Here is a 16,745-nt window from a genome sequence, read left to right as displayed (position 1 = left end):
AAGCAATGCATTCAATTGTATTTCTATTTTTCACATGTAAGCTTCATGATTTTTTAATAATAGATTTTCTAAATGTTTGCGTAATAATAAAATGAAGAAAGGGCAGTATTCTTGGCTTCAAATAGCATCTCTGGCTCATTCAGCATCCTCCAATCGCTGCATCACTTCCTTAATCCATGGTAGAAAGAAACTGACTTTAGTGAAGCCATGGGGATACTTGGGATCATTACAATCACATCTGTCAGTGAAAGCTGCTATCCCACAAAGCTTAGATTCGCAGATAAGTGGTCCACCAGAATCACCCTAAAGGAAAAATGAAACAGAAATACATGATTTAGTAGTCCATGAAAAGTTTACATCAGTTTTTCATTAAGGAAACAAGTTTGCCAATTTTATGTAAACAGCATTATTGATGTATTTTGCGTTCATTAATAGTTGTTGGTTTATTTGTTGGTGTGTTTGATCACCTGACAAATCCCACCCGTCTTTTTGGTAAATGTGGTGCATAACATGCGATTAGGCATGAAGTTCCGTCTTTCAATTTTCATTTTATTGCTGCAATCAGAGCTGAATTGTATCTTCTCCTTGTTCTCCTTCAGCACAGTGGATAGATTTTTGTTCGTAGCAGTTCGGCCCCAACCTGTAACTTCACACATGATGTTGGCTGGAATTTTCTTGTCTGTTGTAGGTAGTGCAATGGGCTTCACGTAGTTATTAAGTGTGGCTTTCTTTTTTAACTGTGAAAGAAAACAGAGTCAGAGCATTTTTGTGATTTTGCACTATGTGGAACAACACTGTAAATGTAACTGTTAGAAACTTCAGTGTGTATTCGTCCTTTTAAAGCATAGTTGAGATTTAAGCTTTATTATTGAGTACCCACATCCTCATCTGCTTCCTTGCAAATATGAAATTAGTGCATCTTTGAATCACAAAAAAAGACACAGTGAAAAAAATGTAACGGAAATGATGGCATTAACTGCAGCTAAATGTTATACAAAATACTTTCCAGGTTTCAGTTTTTAAACACATAATTGCAGCTTTGATATGAACATTTACAGAATTTTGGTTTACTTTAAGTAGCATGATGTCATAATCGTATTCTCCAGTGAATTTCGGATGTGGATGGTACTCCACGTCAATCCTTTGCTGACTGTTCTCCTTCTTGGTTATGTCGTGTGCTCCAAGTACCACTGTCATTTGCCCATGTCTGACATCCCTGGGACAAAAATAATGTAAATCCGTTATCTGTACTGTACGCATATACTTAGCACTCTGTAAGGAACTTACAAATATTTAAACCTTGAAGTAGGAATTACTGTACAAAAAGTGTCAAACAATAGTGTTAAGGGAATTATTTAGAAGTGAAGTATTTCATTTTGTTTCATGCTAAAACTCAGGCAAAAGTAGATACTGTATATTGTCATATCATATATCATGATGTGTCAATAATATGTCACAAATCAATCAAAATCCATTTGATATAATAAACACAGGCTTATTGAGAATCATTTAAGCCATGTGTTGCTCGTAGCACCAATGATGTCATGCCACAAAATTAATTTCACTTTATGCTTCTGCATTGATGTAAAATAAACTCACTGTCTGCAGTGTGCTGCAGTTAGGACGAAGTCCTCCCGAATAAGTATCCCACCACATAAATGGTATCCACGGACCTGCAGTGATGCCATGTAGGGTCTAGAATGAGGCTTTGCAACCCTACCACCCACGATGCCGCTCTCCATAGCCCCTGACATGAGGAAACAGGGTAAATTAAATACACTGATTACAACATACAAAATCCTCAGCAGCCAAATTATTATAAATTGAGACTAGAGAAAAAATGAGGCTTTACTCCAAACTAATAATTATCCATCAATAAGGCTTATTAAAAAAAGAAAAATCACCTACCTTAACTCTAAAAAAAGCTTATTACAATTGTAATGATAATTTAGAGTCAATTTTCAATCATTTTGATAGAATTTTCATCTTACCAGAGAGGGAGAGCAGCTGAATGACTAATATAATACAACATGCATGCATCATGCTTGCTGTACAGGAATAAAGTTGAACAGTCTGGCTTTGCTGCCCCCACCACCTTTTGTAGTCAAGCTCACAACTTGCACAACGGAAACTTTGGGGGCAGGTGTCAAAATCACTCATGCACAGTGGAGCTGAGATCACACCTTTTTCACTGCAGCATGAGCAAGACCCTTCAAATCTGAGATGATCAAGTTATGTTTGTTAACTTGTCACTGGTGTTGACATCCATCTTATTGTTGTAGTTCTTCACTGCTCACATAGTCTAAATCTCTCTCTGTTAGTGGAGTCCATTAGAGAATCTTCTATTTCCCCCCAGTGCCACTTCCTCTGATGCCAATCAACCACATCAAGAGACTTTTAAGCAGTTTTACCCCATTACTTTACCTGAGCATTTAAAGACAGTATCACATATGACAGTGTCATCCAGCCCTTTTGTGATACCAACAAAGTTTTTATTGAAAGTAATGGGACCTGTTGGGCCCTGTTTACTCTATGTTTTTAACAGTTCTCCATCTAATGGTTGTGTCCCTGATTATTTTAAAACTACTTGTATTCAGCCATTGCTAAAAAACCCTGGACTGGATCCCTCCCTCCATCAAAACTATAGGACGATCTCCAAATTACTTTTATATCTAAAATTTTAGAAAGAATAGTGTCAAAGCAACTTCTCTCTCTCCTGGAAAATAAGAACATTTTTGAAAAGTTTACAAATATCACAGCACTGAGACTGCCCTACTTAAGGGTACCAACAATCTTTTAATGGCTGCCGATGAAGGCATGTGCTCGGTGCTTGTACTTTTGGACGTTATTGCAGCATTTGACACTGTCCTGCTGGACAGACTGACTTTGGGTGGGATTATCTGACACAGTTTGGAGTTGGTTTGACTCTTACCTGTCTAATAAGAGATTATCTGCCTCAGTTAACAATCATGTCTCTTCATTTTCCAGTGTCAAATATGGTATGCCTCAGGGGTCAGTTTTAGGACCAATTTTATTTTCATTATACAAGATCCTTTTGGACAGATCATCGAAAATAATGTTGTTTATTTTCATTGTTATGCTGATGATACCCAGTAATACCTGCCTGTGAAACCCACTGAGCCTGGATCTCCTAGTTCTCTCATTGACTGCTTTTATGGACCTGAATAATTGGATGGCAAACAATTTCCTACAGCTAAATTCTGATAATACAGAGTTCATTGTCATCGGGTTCCAGCATGTGCGAGAACAAATCCTGCCATCTGCTGGTGCCATTTCAAATAACATGAAGACTGTTTCAAAAAATCTCGGTATGTGGTTTGATACCTTTTTAAATTTTGAGCAGCACACCACAAAGCTTGTGCAATCGTGTTTTTATCATCTTAGAAACCTCTCCAAAATTAGACAAATTTTAACTTTTAATGACACTGAGACCATTTTACATGCTTTTATCTCATCACGCCTAGATTATTGCAACAGTCTTTTTACCTGCCTGAGCCAAACGTCTATAAATCGACTGCAGACTTTACAGAATTCAGCTCCCAGGCTTTTAACCAGAACTAATAGGCGGGATCATATTACACCTATTTTAGCGTCGTTATACTGGCTCCCAGTATGTTTTAGGATAGATTTTAAGATTTCATTGATTACTTTTAAATCAATAAAAGACTTTCGGACTAGCATGCAAGAACTGATAAACCCCCTTGGATAAGAGACAAAACATCTTCATAGACATATAACAAGTCCAGTTGCTTTCGATTCAATTGCCAAGAGATAACGATGACCTGGACGAATGAGAACATTCACAGATTACTTATAAAGCTCTTCATGGTCTTGCCCCCTGCTAAATTTCTGACCTATTAATGCCCTACACGCCAGTCCGTAACTTGAGATCCTCGGGCAGAGGCCTATTGTCATACATACATACATACATATGTATATAATATAACGTGTTCACACAAATTCATTTTAACAGTGTTTGTTTTTTTAATGCACGATTGTTGGTGAATTGGTTGTCAGTGTGAATAATAAAGTACAATATACAGTACAACATTCAAAAGGACAACTTTGGCAGAGACCATTACCTTTTTATAAAACATTTCACAAATATGACACTGAGTTAATTAACATTTAACATAGTTAAATAATAATAACCTCATTTATAACATACTCTTTATAAGAAAATTATGACAATTCCTGATGAAATGTATTGTTTTATACCCAATATGTAAACTGTGTCTGACATTGCCCTGAAATGCCAATCAAGTGGGCATCTTCTTCTTCTTTTTTGTGCCAAGTTCCCTCTTTCAATCTACACAGAAGTATGTGAGTTTGGTCTTAATTTAGATTCAATGTCATTAAAATCTTAACCTATCTCTAAACAGGTAATAGAGAAGAGATATTTCACAAGAGATCCAAGCCAGGTGAGTTTTGCATTTCCAGCCTTTATTTGTATAATAAGAAATAAAAATAACAAATCACAATGCCATTATGATAATATTGGTGAAAGCACTTCTCACTCTAAAATAAGAATTCAGTGAAGGACTAAGGTTTTAATTTTATGTTGAACTATTCATTTAAAACATTACACCTCTTTCACTTTCTCTGCAGATGACGGGTTTCACAGACAGAAAACGGTTCAACTTCAAAAGTTTGCACTACGACTGACAAACTGTGAACACAACAACAGTTTTCTGTGGTCTCGGCATGACACCTGTGGGCTTTTACAACACAATTCAACCATCACACTCACCCACTTGCTGTATTCATACTTAATGAAAATCCTTTACTTTTTTATTTACAGTATGATTCAAATGTGTATCACAAAACATTGTGTTGCTAAAATAAAGAAAAGCATATTCAAAGCAGAGCAAGCTTACACAAGAATTTGCAAAAGGTCGATTCCAAAATTTAGAGATAGGCTTTTAACACGGATTAAAAGGACATAGACAGATGAATGTACAGTGTAAATCATGTGTTAAAATACTCAACCCCCCCCCCCCCCCCCCCAAACTTTAAATAATGCATTCAATTGTATTTTGATTTCTCACATGTAAGCTTAGGGATTTATTTATATTTTTTATAACTGATTTTCTAAATGTTTAATAATAAAATGAAGAAAGGGCAGTATTCTTGGCCTCTGAATAGCAGCTCTGGTTCATTCAGCATCCCCCAATCCCTGCATCACTTTCTTTATCCACGGTAGAAAAGTGTGGACTTTAGTGAAGCCATGGGGATACTTACAATTTTCTGGGCTGGTGAAAGCTGCTATCCCATAGAGCTTGGTTTTGCAGATAAGTGGTCCACCAGAATCACCCTATAGGAAAAAGACAACAGAAATACATGATTGAGTAGTTGGAAAAGATTACATCAGTTTTCCATGAACAAAGGAAACAAGTTTGTAAAATGTCCTGTTAGCAGCATTAAGGTGTATTTTGTTGTCTTTAATAGTTGGTAGTTTATTTGTTGGTCTGTTTGATCACCTGACAAATCCCTCCCTTCTTTTTGGTAAATGTGGTGCATATCATGTGATCAGCATTGAAGTCCTGTTCCCATTTATCTTTGCACTCAAAGGTGAATTGCGTCTTCTCCGTGGCCTCCCTCAGTACATCTGACAGGGCTCTGCTGTCTCCAGTTTGGCCCCAGCCAGCAACTTCACACATGATGTTGGCTAGAATTTTCTTGTCTTTCTTAGGTAGTCCAATGGGTTTCACATACTTATCAAGCCTGGCATTCTTTTTTAACTGTGAAAGAGAACAGTCAGAGCATAATTTGTTATTTTGAATTATGAGGCACAACACAGTAAACATATGTATTGGAAACTTCAGTTTGTGTTTGTCTTTTTAAAGCGTCATTGAGATTTTAGTTATAATATCAACTTCCCATATCCTCATCTGCATCATTGCAAATATGTGAAATAAGCACAGCTTTAAATCACAAAAAAGGAAACTGAAATGATGGCATTAACTGCACTTATAGGCAGCTTTGATATGAACCTTTACAGAATTTTAGTTTACCTTAAGTAGCATGATGTCATAATCGAAATTTCCGTTGAATTTCGGATGTGGATAGTACTTCACTTCAATCCTTTGCTGACTTTTCTCTTTCTTGGTTACGTCATGTGCTCCAAGTACCACTGTCATTTGATCAGGCCTGACACCCCTGGGACAAAAATTATGTAATTATTAACCTATACTTAACACTAATAATATCTATACTTTACATATGCTTAGTCCTTAAGACGTAAAGAACTTACAAACATCAAAACTTTGTGTGTACCAAAAGTGTCAGTCAAAATTGTTTGTTGCATTAATGCAGTGGTAAAAAATTGTTTTAAGGAAATTATGTAAAGTTGAAGTATTTCATTGCATGCCATTCTTAACTTCAGGCTAGGGCAGATACTGTATGTCATATATATCATGATGCATCATTAATATGTCACAAATCATTTAAAATATTTGATATATAATAAACACAGGGTGATTGAGAATCATTTAATCCTCATGTTACTCGTGGCACCAAGGATTTCATGCCACAAAATTCATTTCACTTTATGCTGCTGCACTGATTTAAAATAAACTCACTTTTTGCAGTGTGCTGCAGTCAGGACAAAGTCCTCCCGAATAAGTATCCCACCACATACATGGTATCCACGGACCTGCAGTGATGCCATGTAGGGTCTAGAATGAGGCTTTGCAACCCTACCACCCACGATGCCGCTCTCCATAGCCCCTGACATGAGGAGACAGGGTCAAATAAATACACTGATTACAACATAAAAAATCCTCAGCGCCAAATTATTACAGATAGATACTAGAGAAAAAACAAATATTCAAAGGAATATCATCTGATCTTACCACAGAGGGAGAGCAGCTGAATGACTAATATAATACAACATGCATGCATCATGGTTGCTGTACAGGAATAAAAGTTGAACAGTCTGTCTGACTTTGCTGTCCCCACCACCGTTTGTAGTCAACCTGACAACTCCCACAATGGAAACTTTGGGGGCAGGTGTTAAAATCAGTTTTGCACAGTGGAGCTGAGATCACACCTTTTTCACTGCAGCATTAGCGAAACCCATCAGATGATCAAGTTACATATTTTAACCCATTGTTTGTGTTGACATTCATCTCATTGTTGTAGTTCGTCACTGCTTACAGTGTCTAAAATCTCTTTGTGCCTCGGTTTGCTGGATTGTAGTTTTATGTTGCAGTGAAAAAAATAATGAGTAATGACAGATTTCTGAAGTTCATCCATCTACTACTAGCCTGTAAATCATCCAACTTACTTTAACTAACCTGTGAGAAATAATATTATGATAATATGACTCGGCGGGAGCATTGCTGGGGGAAAGATGGAGCATCTTGTTAATTGATATGAATGCTGAACTACATACTTAAATAAGGCTGTAATTTCTCTGTAATACTCACTTAGTACAAGGTACGTCTGCATAAACCTTCTTTTGAGTAATACCCAGACTTTGTGGACCTCTCTACCTTGGTGTAATATACAGGGGGTTGATTAGAAGTCCATTCAAGCTGTTAATATTAGTTGCCAATGTTTGGGAAAAAAGAGTTGTTCCTTCAACAATCAAGTAAGCATTTACTGAAGAAAATGCCAGTGGGTGTTTGTGTGACTCATCTTGCTACGTCACACACACTTAATACTGGAATTTGGAGGAATGATGTCTGATTGACGCTTAACATAAGTGTCTTTAGATTTAAAATATGAAATTGAAAAAGAGCAACAATGTCTTCACAAGAGAGACACTAAGCCTCATACAGCATGTTATGCATAATATACAATTGCATGACGGAAGATCAAAAAAATACTGTACCGAACTGAATTCAAAAATATGTATTTTAATACAGTCATGAAGGACTAAGGTTTTCATTTTATGTTAAACCATTGCTTTAAAACAACACCTCTTTTGCTTTCTGTGCAGATCATGGGCTTCACATACAGAAATCAGTTTATTTTGTAAAGTTTGCACGATGCCTGACAATCATTGAATGGGACAGCAGTTTCCTGTGGTTTGAACATGATGCCTGTGGGCTTTTACAACACAATTCAACCAACAGTCTTTCTCACATACTTTGATACCTGACCGCCCACACACCCCACTACATTTTAACTGCCATTTCTCCGTAATGAAAACCCTTTCGACTATGTCTGTAGTCTGTAACTTTTTTATTTGCAGTAAGATTCAAACATTTGTCACAAAAACATTGGATTGTTAACTGACTTAGAAAAATAAACAAAAGCATATTCAAAGCAGACCAAACTTGCTTTTAGGCTTTTAACTTGATATTAAAGGACATACGCAGATGCTATGAATGTACAGCATAAATTCTGTGTTAAATTTCACCCCCCGCCCCCAATTTTAAATTGTGCATTCAATTGTATTTTTTCTCACATGTAAAACATTCACATATATAAACTTTTCTTTTTTTTTAAAGATTTTGTTGGCATAGAGGCCTTTATTTAGCAGTAGACTGACAGGAAACATGGTAGAGAGAGGGGGGTGTGACATGCAGCAAAGGACCTCTGATCGGGATTCGAACCGGGGTCCACTGCGTATATGGCATGCACTCTAACCACTCGACCACCTGCGCACCCACATATATAAACTTTTTATGTATATTTCTTTTAACTAATTGATGTTCTAAATGTTTGTGTAATAATAAAGAATAGAAAAGGCAGTATTCTTGGCCTCTGAATAGCAATTCTGGATCATGCTGCATCCCCCGATCCCTGCATCACTTTCTTTATCCACGGTAGAAAAGTGTGGACTTTAGTGAAGAAATGGGGATACTTGTGATCATTACAATCATTGGTAGTGAAAGCTATTATCCCCTGAAGCTTGGTGTTGCAGATAAGTGGTCCACCTGAATCACCCTATTGGAAAAAGACAACAGAAATACATGATTTAGTAGTCCATGAAAATATTACATCAGTTTTTCATTAATAAAGGAAACACGTTTGTTAAATTTCCTATTAGCAGCATTATTGATGTATTTTGTTGTATTTAATGATTGGTGGTTTATTTGTTAGTCTGTTTGATCACCTTACAAACCCCTCCCTTCTTTTTGGTAATTGCGGTGCATATCATGTGATCAGCAATGATTTTTGTTTTATATTGGTTTGTGCACACAACACTGGATTGTGTCTTCTCCGTGGCCTCCCTCAGTATGTGTGACGGAAGTTTCTTATTTCCTTCTCGGCCCCAGCCAGCAACATCACACTTGGTGTTGTCAGGAATTTTCTTGTCTTTCGTAGGTAGTCCAATGGTCTTTACATACTTATTAAGTGTGGCATTCTTTTTTAACTGTGAAAGAAAACAGAGCGTTATTTTGCACTGTGTGTCACAACACAGTCAATTTATCTATTAGAAATGTCAGTTTGTGCTCATCTTTTAAAAGCTTTATTGAGATTTTAGCTATAGCCAGGTGCAGATCTAGGAGTTGACAAGCTCCAGGGCTAAGCCCAGAGCATCCAGAGCCAGGGCCCTTTATTTCTTTTTTTGGATGGGTCACATGCTCTGAATTACATTTTACTGTATTTTATGATGCCTGCAAACATTAGTAGTAGTAGTAGTAGTAGTAGTAGTAGTAGTAGTAATTTATTTTGGTCCTTATTAACTATTTTCCAAAAAATAATGCACATGTAAATAAATAAATAAAAAGAAGGCATTAAAAGGAAAACTAAAAAATATCACATTAATTTTCAATTACATTTCACTGCCATAACTGAAATTTCCCGAAGTTCCACTTTTATCACAACTGTTATGAATTCACTCAGATTTAGTCAGCATCTGATTGAAGTCACTGTTCAGAAAAAGTGAAAACAAGATAAAAAAAAGAAAATAAAAAAAAGATTTGTGGCTTTTGAGAAAACATTAGGGGCTGGCTATAGCGTTCCCACATCCTCATCTGCTTCATTGCAAATATGTGAAATTAGTGCAGCTTTAAATCACAAAAAATGGTGAAGGTGGGAAAAGATGGTGGAACAAATAAAAATTGAAATGATGTCATTAACTGCTGCTAAATATTATACAAAATACTTTCCAGGTTTCAGTTTTTAAACACATAAGTGCAGCTTCAATATTAACTTTTACAGAATTTTAAGTTTACCTCAAGTAGCATGATGTCATAATCAAATCCTCCGATGAATTTCGGATGTGGACGGTATTTCACTTTAATCCTTTGCTGACTTTTCTCTTTCTTGGTTATGTCATGTGCTCCAAGTACCACTGTGATTTGCTGAGGTCTGACACCCCTGGGAAAAAAATAATGTAAAACATGTATTTATACCTAGCACTTACAACATTGTAAGGAACTTACAAACATCAAAACTTTGAGGCAATAATTACTGTACAAAAAAATGTCAATCAAAATGTGTTGTTGCATTAATGCAGTGGTAATGCAGTAATGTTAAGGGAATTATTTAAGAGTCAAGTATTTCATTGTGTGTCATTCTTTACCTCAATCTAGAGCAGATACTCTATATTGTCATATCATATATCATGATGTATCATTAATATGTCACAAACCATTTAAAATCTATTAGATATAATAAACACAGGCTTATGGAGAATAATTTCATCCTTATGCTACTTGTAGCACCAATGATTTCATGCCACAAAATTAATTTCACTTTATGCTGCTGCACTGATTTAAAGTAAACTTACATTTTGCAGTGTGCTGCAGTTAGGACAAAGTCCTCCCGAATAAGCATCCCGCCACATTCATGACTTCCATCGACCTGCACTGATGCCATGTAGGGTCTGGAATGAGGTTTTACTTTCTTACCATCCACAATGCTGCTCTCCATAGCCCCTGACACGAGGAGACAGGGTAAAATAAATACACTGATTACAACATACAAAATCCTCAGTAGCCAAATTATTACAGTTTGAGACTAGAGACAAAACAATTATTTCAAAAGAATATCATCGGATCTTACCAGAGAGGGAGAGCAGCTGAAAGACAAATATAATACAACATGCATGCATCATGGTTGCTGTACAGGAATAAAAGTTGAAAAGTCTATCTGGCTTTGCTGCCCCCATCACCTTTTGTAGTCAACCTGACAACTCACAACGGAAACTTTGGGGGCAGGTGTTAAAATCACTCTTGCACAGTGGAGCTGAGATCACACCTTTTTCACTGCAGCATGAGTGAAACTTTTCAGATCTGAGATGATCAAGGTATGTTTTTTAACTTGTCACTTGTGTTGACATCCATCTTATTGTTGTATAGGTCTTCACTGCTCACAGAGTCTACATTTCTTTTTGCCTCAGTTAAAATAACCTTTGAGAAATCATATTTCTGTAATACGTAAGCTGTGAGTGATCATATTTAGATGATGAGAATCATTATAGATGCTTGACTTATTCTTTTTATTCATGGTTTTCATTTCCTCTAAAGGAAAAGAGTGGTGGTACGTGGTTAAAGACCATGTAGAAACTGTGTATTAACATCACATTAGCCACAGTGTGAGCAAAGGTTTTCGTACTTCACACTACACACACAAATAAAGCTGTAATGTGTAATACTCACTGAGTACAATGTAGATCTACACTGGACTTCTCTATCTTGGTGTAATATGCAGGAGGTTGATTAGAAGTCCATTCAAGCTGTTAATATTAGTTGCTGAATTTTGAAAAAGAAAGTGCCGTCAACAATATAGAAAGAAAATGCCAGTGGGTGTTTGTGTGACTCATCATGCTGTTTTGGACGAATTTGGACATATGATGTCTGATTGACCCTTCACAAAAATGTCTTTTGATTAAAAAAAAGAAAGAAAAAAAGATCAGTGGAGCTCAGTTAAAATATGCAATAAAAAAGAGCAATCAATCAATCAATCTTCAATCAATCTTTATTTGTATAGCGCCAAATCACAACAAAGTTATCTCAAGGCACTTTACACATAGAGCAGGTTCTAAACCGTACTCTTCAAGTTTTAATTTTAAACAGACCCAACATTCCCACATGAGCAAGCATTTAGCGACAATGGCAAGAAAAAACTCCCTTTTAACAGGAAGAAACCTCAGGCAGAACCAGGCTCAAAGTGGGCGGCCATCTGCCTCGACCGGTTGGGGTAGAGGGGAGAGAGAGGAAGAATAGGAGAGAGAGAGAGAGAGAAGCACATTGAAAATAAACATTGAAGCTAGAAGGTCCGGGACTGGAATCTGTCATCCGGACGTCTACAGGCCCAGATTGCCTGTGAGATGAGAAAGCACAGACAACTCCGGGGAAGAAGTGTAGGTTACTGAATGCATTAATAGTACATGAATGTTATTGGATATAGATGGATGGATAGAGAGAGAGAGAGGAGGAGAGAGGAGCTCAGTGCATCATGGAGGTAGGAGTCCCCCGGCAGTCTAAGCCTATAGCAGCATAAACTAGGAGCTTGCTAACTATAAGCTCTATCAAAAAGGAAAGTTTTAAGCCTACTCTTAAAAGTAGAGAGGGTGTCTGCCCTCCGGACCGAATCTGGGAGATGGTTCCACAGGAGAGGAGCCTGAAAACTGAAGGCTCTGCCTCCCATTCTACTTTTAGAGATACTAGGTACCACAAGTAGGCCTGCGTTCTGGGAGCGCAGTGTTCTGGTAGGTACATAAGGTACTATGAGCTCTTTAAGGTATGATGGAGCCTGACCAGTAAGAGCTTTAAAAGTGAGGAGAAGGATTTTAAATTCTATTCTTGATTTTATGGGAAGCCAATGCAGTGAAGCTAAAATAGGAGTAATGTGATCTCTATTTCTAGTTTTTGTCAGAACGCGTGCAGCTGCATTCTGGACCAGCTGGAGAGTCTTTAGAGACTTGTTAGGGCAGCCTGATAATAATGAATTACAATAATCCAGCCTAGAAGTAACAAATGCATGGATTAGTTTTTCAGCATCATTTTGAGACAGAATATGTCTGATTTTTGAAATGTTACGCAGATGAAAATAGGCAGACCTTGAAATTTGTTTTATGTGGGAATTAAAGGACAGATCTTGGTCAAATATAACTCCTAGGTTCCTTACAGTAGTACTGGAGGCCAAAGTAATGCCATCCAGAGTAGTTATATCATTGGATAATGTGTTTCTAAGGTGTTTAGGGCCAAGCACAATAACTTCAGTTTTTTCTGAGTTTAACAGCAGGAAGTTACAGGTCATCCAGGCCTTTATGTCCTTGATGCATGTTTGTAGTTTAGTTAACTGGTTGATTTCATTAGGCTTTATTGATAGATATAATTGAGTGTCATCTGCATAACAATGAAAATTTATTGAGTGTTTCCGAATAATATTTCCTAAAGGAAGCATATATAAGGAGAATAGTATTGGTCCAAGCACTGAACCCTGAGGAACACCGTGTTTTACTTTTGTTTGCATGGAGGATTTATCATTGACATTTACAAACTGAAATCTATCTGACAGATAGGATTTAAACCAATTTAATGCTGTTCCTTTAATACCAATTAAATGTTCAAGTCTCTTTAACAGGATTTGATGATCAATAGTATCGAAGGCAGCACTAAGATCTAACAGGACGAGGACAGAGAGAAGTCCATTGTCTGATGAAGTTAGGAGGTCATTTGTAACTTTTACCAGTGCAGTTTCTGTGCTATGATGAGCTCTGAATCCAGACTGAAAATCCTCAAATAAGCTATTATTATTTAGAAAGTTACACAGCTGATTAACAACTGCTTTCTCGAGGATCTTAGAGAGAAAGGGGAGGTTCGATATGGGCCTATAGTTAGCTAGAACCTCTGAATCAAGAGTAGGCTTCTTAAGAAGTGGTTTAATGACAGCTACTTTAAAAGACTGTGGTACATATCCTGTCACTAAAGACAGATTGATCATATTTAATAAGGAAGTACTAACAGAGGGAAGGACTTCCTTAAGCAGCCTAGTTGGAATCGGGTCTAAGAGACAGGTTGATGGTTTAGAGGAAGTGATCATTGAGGTTAATTCTATAAGGTCGACTGGAGAGAAACAGTCTAAATAAATATCAGGTTTAACAGCAGTTTCTGAGTTTCCTGTGTTAAATGATGAATCAGTGCTTATTGAGGGCAGGAGGTGATTAATTGTGTCCCTAATAGTTAAGATTTTGTCATTAAAGAAACTCATGAAGTCATCACTACTGAGAGTTAAAGGAATACATGGATCAGTAGTGTTATGACTCTTTGTCAGTTTAGCCAAAGTACTGAAAAGAAACCTTGGACTATTTTTATTCTCCTCTATTAGTGATGAGTAGTAGGCAGCTCTGGTGTTACGGAGGGCCTTCTTATATGTTTTAAGACTGTCTTGCCAGGTTAGGTGAGATTCTTCTGATTTAGTGGAGCGCCATATTCTTTCTAGTTTTCGTAAAATTTGTTTTAATTGTCGAGTTTGGGAATTATACCAAGGAGCTGTTTTCTGTTGTTTAATTATCTTCTTTTTTAAAGGAGCGATGGAGTCCAGAGTTGTTCTCAGTAAGTCTGCAGCGCTATCAACAATACAGTCAATCTGGGGGGGACTGAAATCAGAATAAGTCATCTCTGTTGTATTGATACATGGCATTGAGCTCAACATTGATGGAATTGTTTCTTTAAATTTAGTGACAGCACCATCAGACAGACATCTAGTAAGAACATGTCTGTCCAGTGGTGTATAGTCCAGTAATAAAAATTCAAATGTTATTAAGTAGTGGTCTGATAAAGAAGGATTATGAGGGAAAACTATTAAATGTTCAACCTCAATACCATATGTCAGAACAAGGTCGAGGGTGTGGTTATAACAGTGAGTTGGCTCATTCACATTTTGAGAGAAGCCAATTGAATCTAATAATGCAATAAATGCAGTGTTAATGCTATCATTCTCAGCATCCACATGAATGTTAAAGTCACCTACTATAATTATCTTATCAGTGCTAAGGACTAAATTTGATAAAAGCTCTGAGAAGTCAGATAAAAATTGGGCGTACGGGCCAGGAGGACGGTAGATTACAACAAATAAGACAGGCTGTAAAGTTTTCCAGGCTGGGTGAGAAAGGCTGAGAACAAGACTTTCAAATGATTTATAATTAAGTTTAGGTCTAGGGTTGATTTTTAGGTCTGAGTTAAAAATGGCTGCAACTCCACCTCCTCGGCCGGTGTCTCGAGGGATGTGGGTATTGATATGACTGGGAGGAGTGGATTCATTTAGACTGACATATTCATCCTGACGCAGCCAGGTTTCAGTAAGACAGAATAAGTCAATATGATGATCTGATATTATATCATTGATTAATACACCTTTAGAGGAGAGAGATCTAGTGTTTAAGAGTCCACATTTAACTCTCTTATTTTGATGGTCCATTACTGGAGTGGTATTAATTTTGGTCAGGTTTTTATGTATCGCTCTTCTATTAAAAGCTGTTTTAATTGGTTTAGGAGGTCGGGGGACAGACACAGTCTCTATATGTAATTGGGTGGGTAACTGCTCTAGTGGAAGCACAGAGAAGCGTGTAAGACTGCAGCTCTGTCTCCTGGTCTGGACTCTGGGTTGTCATGGATTTGGGTCAATGAATTCGGCCATATTTCTAGATATGAGAGCAGCTCCGTCCAAAGTGGGATGTATGCCGTCTCTCCTAATCAGACCAGGTCTTCCCCAAAAAGTTTGCCAATTATCAACGAAGCCCACATCATTATCTGGACACCACCTCGACAACCAGCGGTTAAATGATGACATGCGGCTATACATGTCATCACTGATCAAATTAGGCAGGGGCCCAGAGAAAACTACGGAGTCCGACATTGTTTTAGCAAATGTACACACCGACTCAACATTAATTTTAGTGACCTCCGATTGGCGTAATCGGGTGACATTTCCACCAGCATGAATGATAATCTTACTGTATCTATGTTTATCCTTAGCCAGCAGTTTTAAAGTTGACTCTATGTCGCCCGCTCTGGCCCCAGGAATACATTTGACTATGGTCCCTGGTGTCGCTAATTTCACGTTTCTGACTATGGAGCTACCAATGATCAGAGTCTGTTCCTCAGCAGGTGTGTTGCTGAGTGGGGAGAATCTGTTTGAAACATGAAGTGGTTGGTGGTGAACCGTGGGCTTCTGTTTGGGGCTATGCTTCCTTCGATTAGTCACCCACCTGCCCTGGTTTCCCAGCTGCTTGAGAACTATTATTAGCAGTTATGCTAACACTGGCTGCAGGACGGCTCGCACCGGTTACTGGGGCCTGGCTAATAACTGGAGCTAACTGGCTATCCTTGGTGCGGAGCCGCGTTTCTAACTCACTAAGCCTCGCCTCCAAAACTGCAAACAGACTACACTTAGTACAAGTATCATTACCGTCAAATGAGGCAGAGGAGTAGCTAAACATGTGACACACCGAGCAAGATAGAGCAGAAGAGTGAGAAGAGGGGAGAGAAGCCATGGCTAACCGCTAACCAAGATTAGCTGTGGAGCTAACCGGAGCTAACAATAGAGCTAAAGCAACAGAAGTTTAAAACTGTGGGTTTTAAGAGATCGGAAAAGCAAGAAGCGCTTTAAACCAAACAAGCGTATGCTTAAGTGTAGCAACAATGTCTTCACAGGACAGATAAAAAGCCTTATAGAGTATGTTGTATTCTTTCTACTGTACACCAGATGGAGCCACAGATGTTTCAGGGTGCATAAGATACATTTGTGAGAGATGAGGATCAGCCCAATACTCATATATTGTATGAAAGTGTCTGGTAAAATGTTAATATTTTTGA

General features: G+C 37.6%; 3 protein-coding genes across 3 annotated transcripts; all 3 read right to left on the bottom strand.

The window, feature by feature from the left end:
- Positions 1-910: 910 nt before the first annotated feature.
- On the bottom strand, positions 911-2,043 carry LOC133992631 (granzyme D-like). The gene is made up of 4 exons (XM_062431317.1): positions 1,992-2,043; positions 1,600-1,747; positions 1,072-1,207; positions 911-919 (listed from the first exon to the last, which is right to left on the bottom strand). The coding sequence occupies exons 1-4, from the start codon at positions 2,041-2,043 to the stop codon at positions 911-913; spliced, it is 345 nt and encodes a 114-aa protein (XP_062287301.1).
- Positions 2,044-5,176: 3,133 nt separating this feature from the next.
- On the bottom strand, positions 5,177-6,927 carry LOC133992630 (granzyme B-like). The gene is made up of 5 exons (XM_062431316.1): positions 6,876-6,927; positions 6,603-6,750; positions 6,036-6,180; positions 5,502-5,762; positions 5,177-5,335 (listed from the first exon to the last, which is right to left on the bottom strand). Exons 1-5 carry the CDS (start codon positions 6,925-6,927, stop codon positions 5,177-5,179), a joined length of 765 nt encoding a protein of 254 aa, XP_062287300.1.
- A 1,541-nt stretch (positions 6,928-8,468) lies between these two features.
- On the bottom strand, positions 8,469-11,018 carry LOC133992801 (myeloblastin-like). The gene is made up of 5 exons (XM_062431553.1): positions 10,987-11,018; positions 10,712-10,859; positions 10,155-10,299; positions 9,089-9,349; positions 8,469-8,919 (listed from the first exon to the last, which is right to left on the bottom strand). Exons 2-5 carry the CDS (start codon positions 10,852-10,854, stop codon positions 8,755-8,757), a joined length of 714 nt encoding a protein of 237 aa, XP_062287537.1. The 5' UTR covers positions 10,855-10,859; positions 10,987-11,018; the 3' UTR covers positions 8,469-8,754.
- Between the last annotated feature and the right edge of the window lie 5,727 nt (positions 11,019-16,745).

This window comes from Scomber scombrus, chromosome 13 (assembly GCF_963691925.1).
Source record: "Scomber scombrus chromosome 13, fScoSco1.1, whole genome shotgun sequence".
Lineage (NCBI taxonomy): Eukaryota > Metazoa > Chordata > Actinopteri > Scombriformes > Scombridae > Scomber > Scomber scombrus.
The sequence above is the reverse complement of the archived record's forward strand: the minus strand, read 5'-3'. Positions and strand labels throughout refer to the sequence as shown.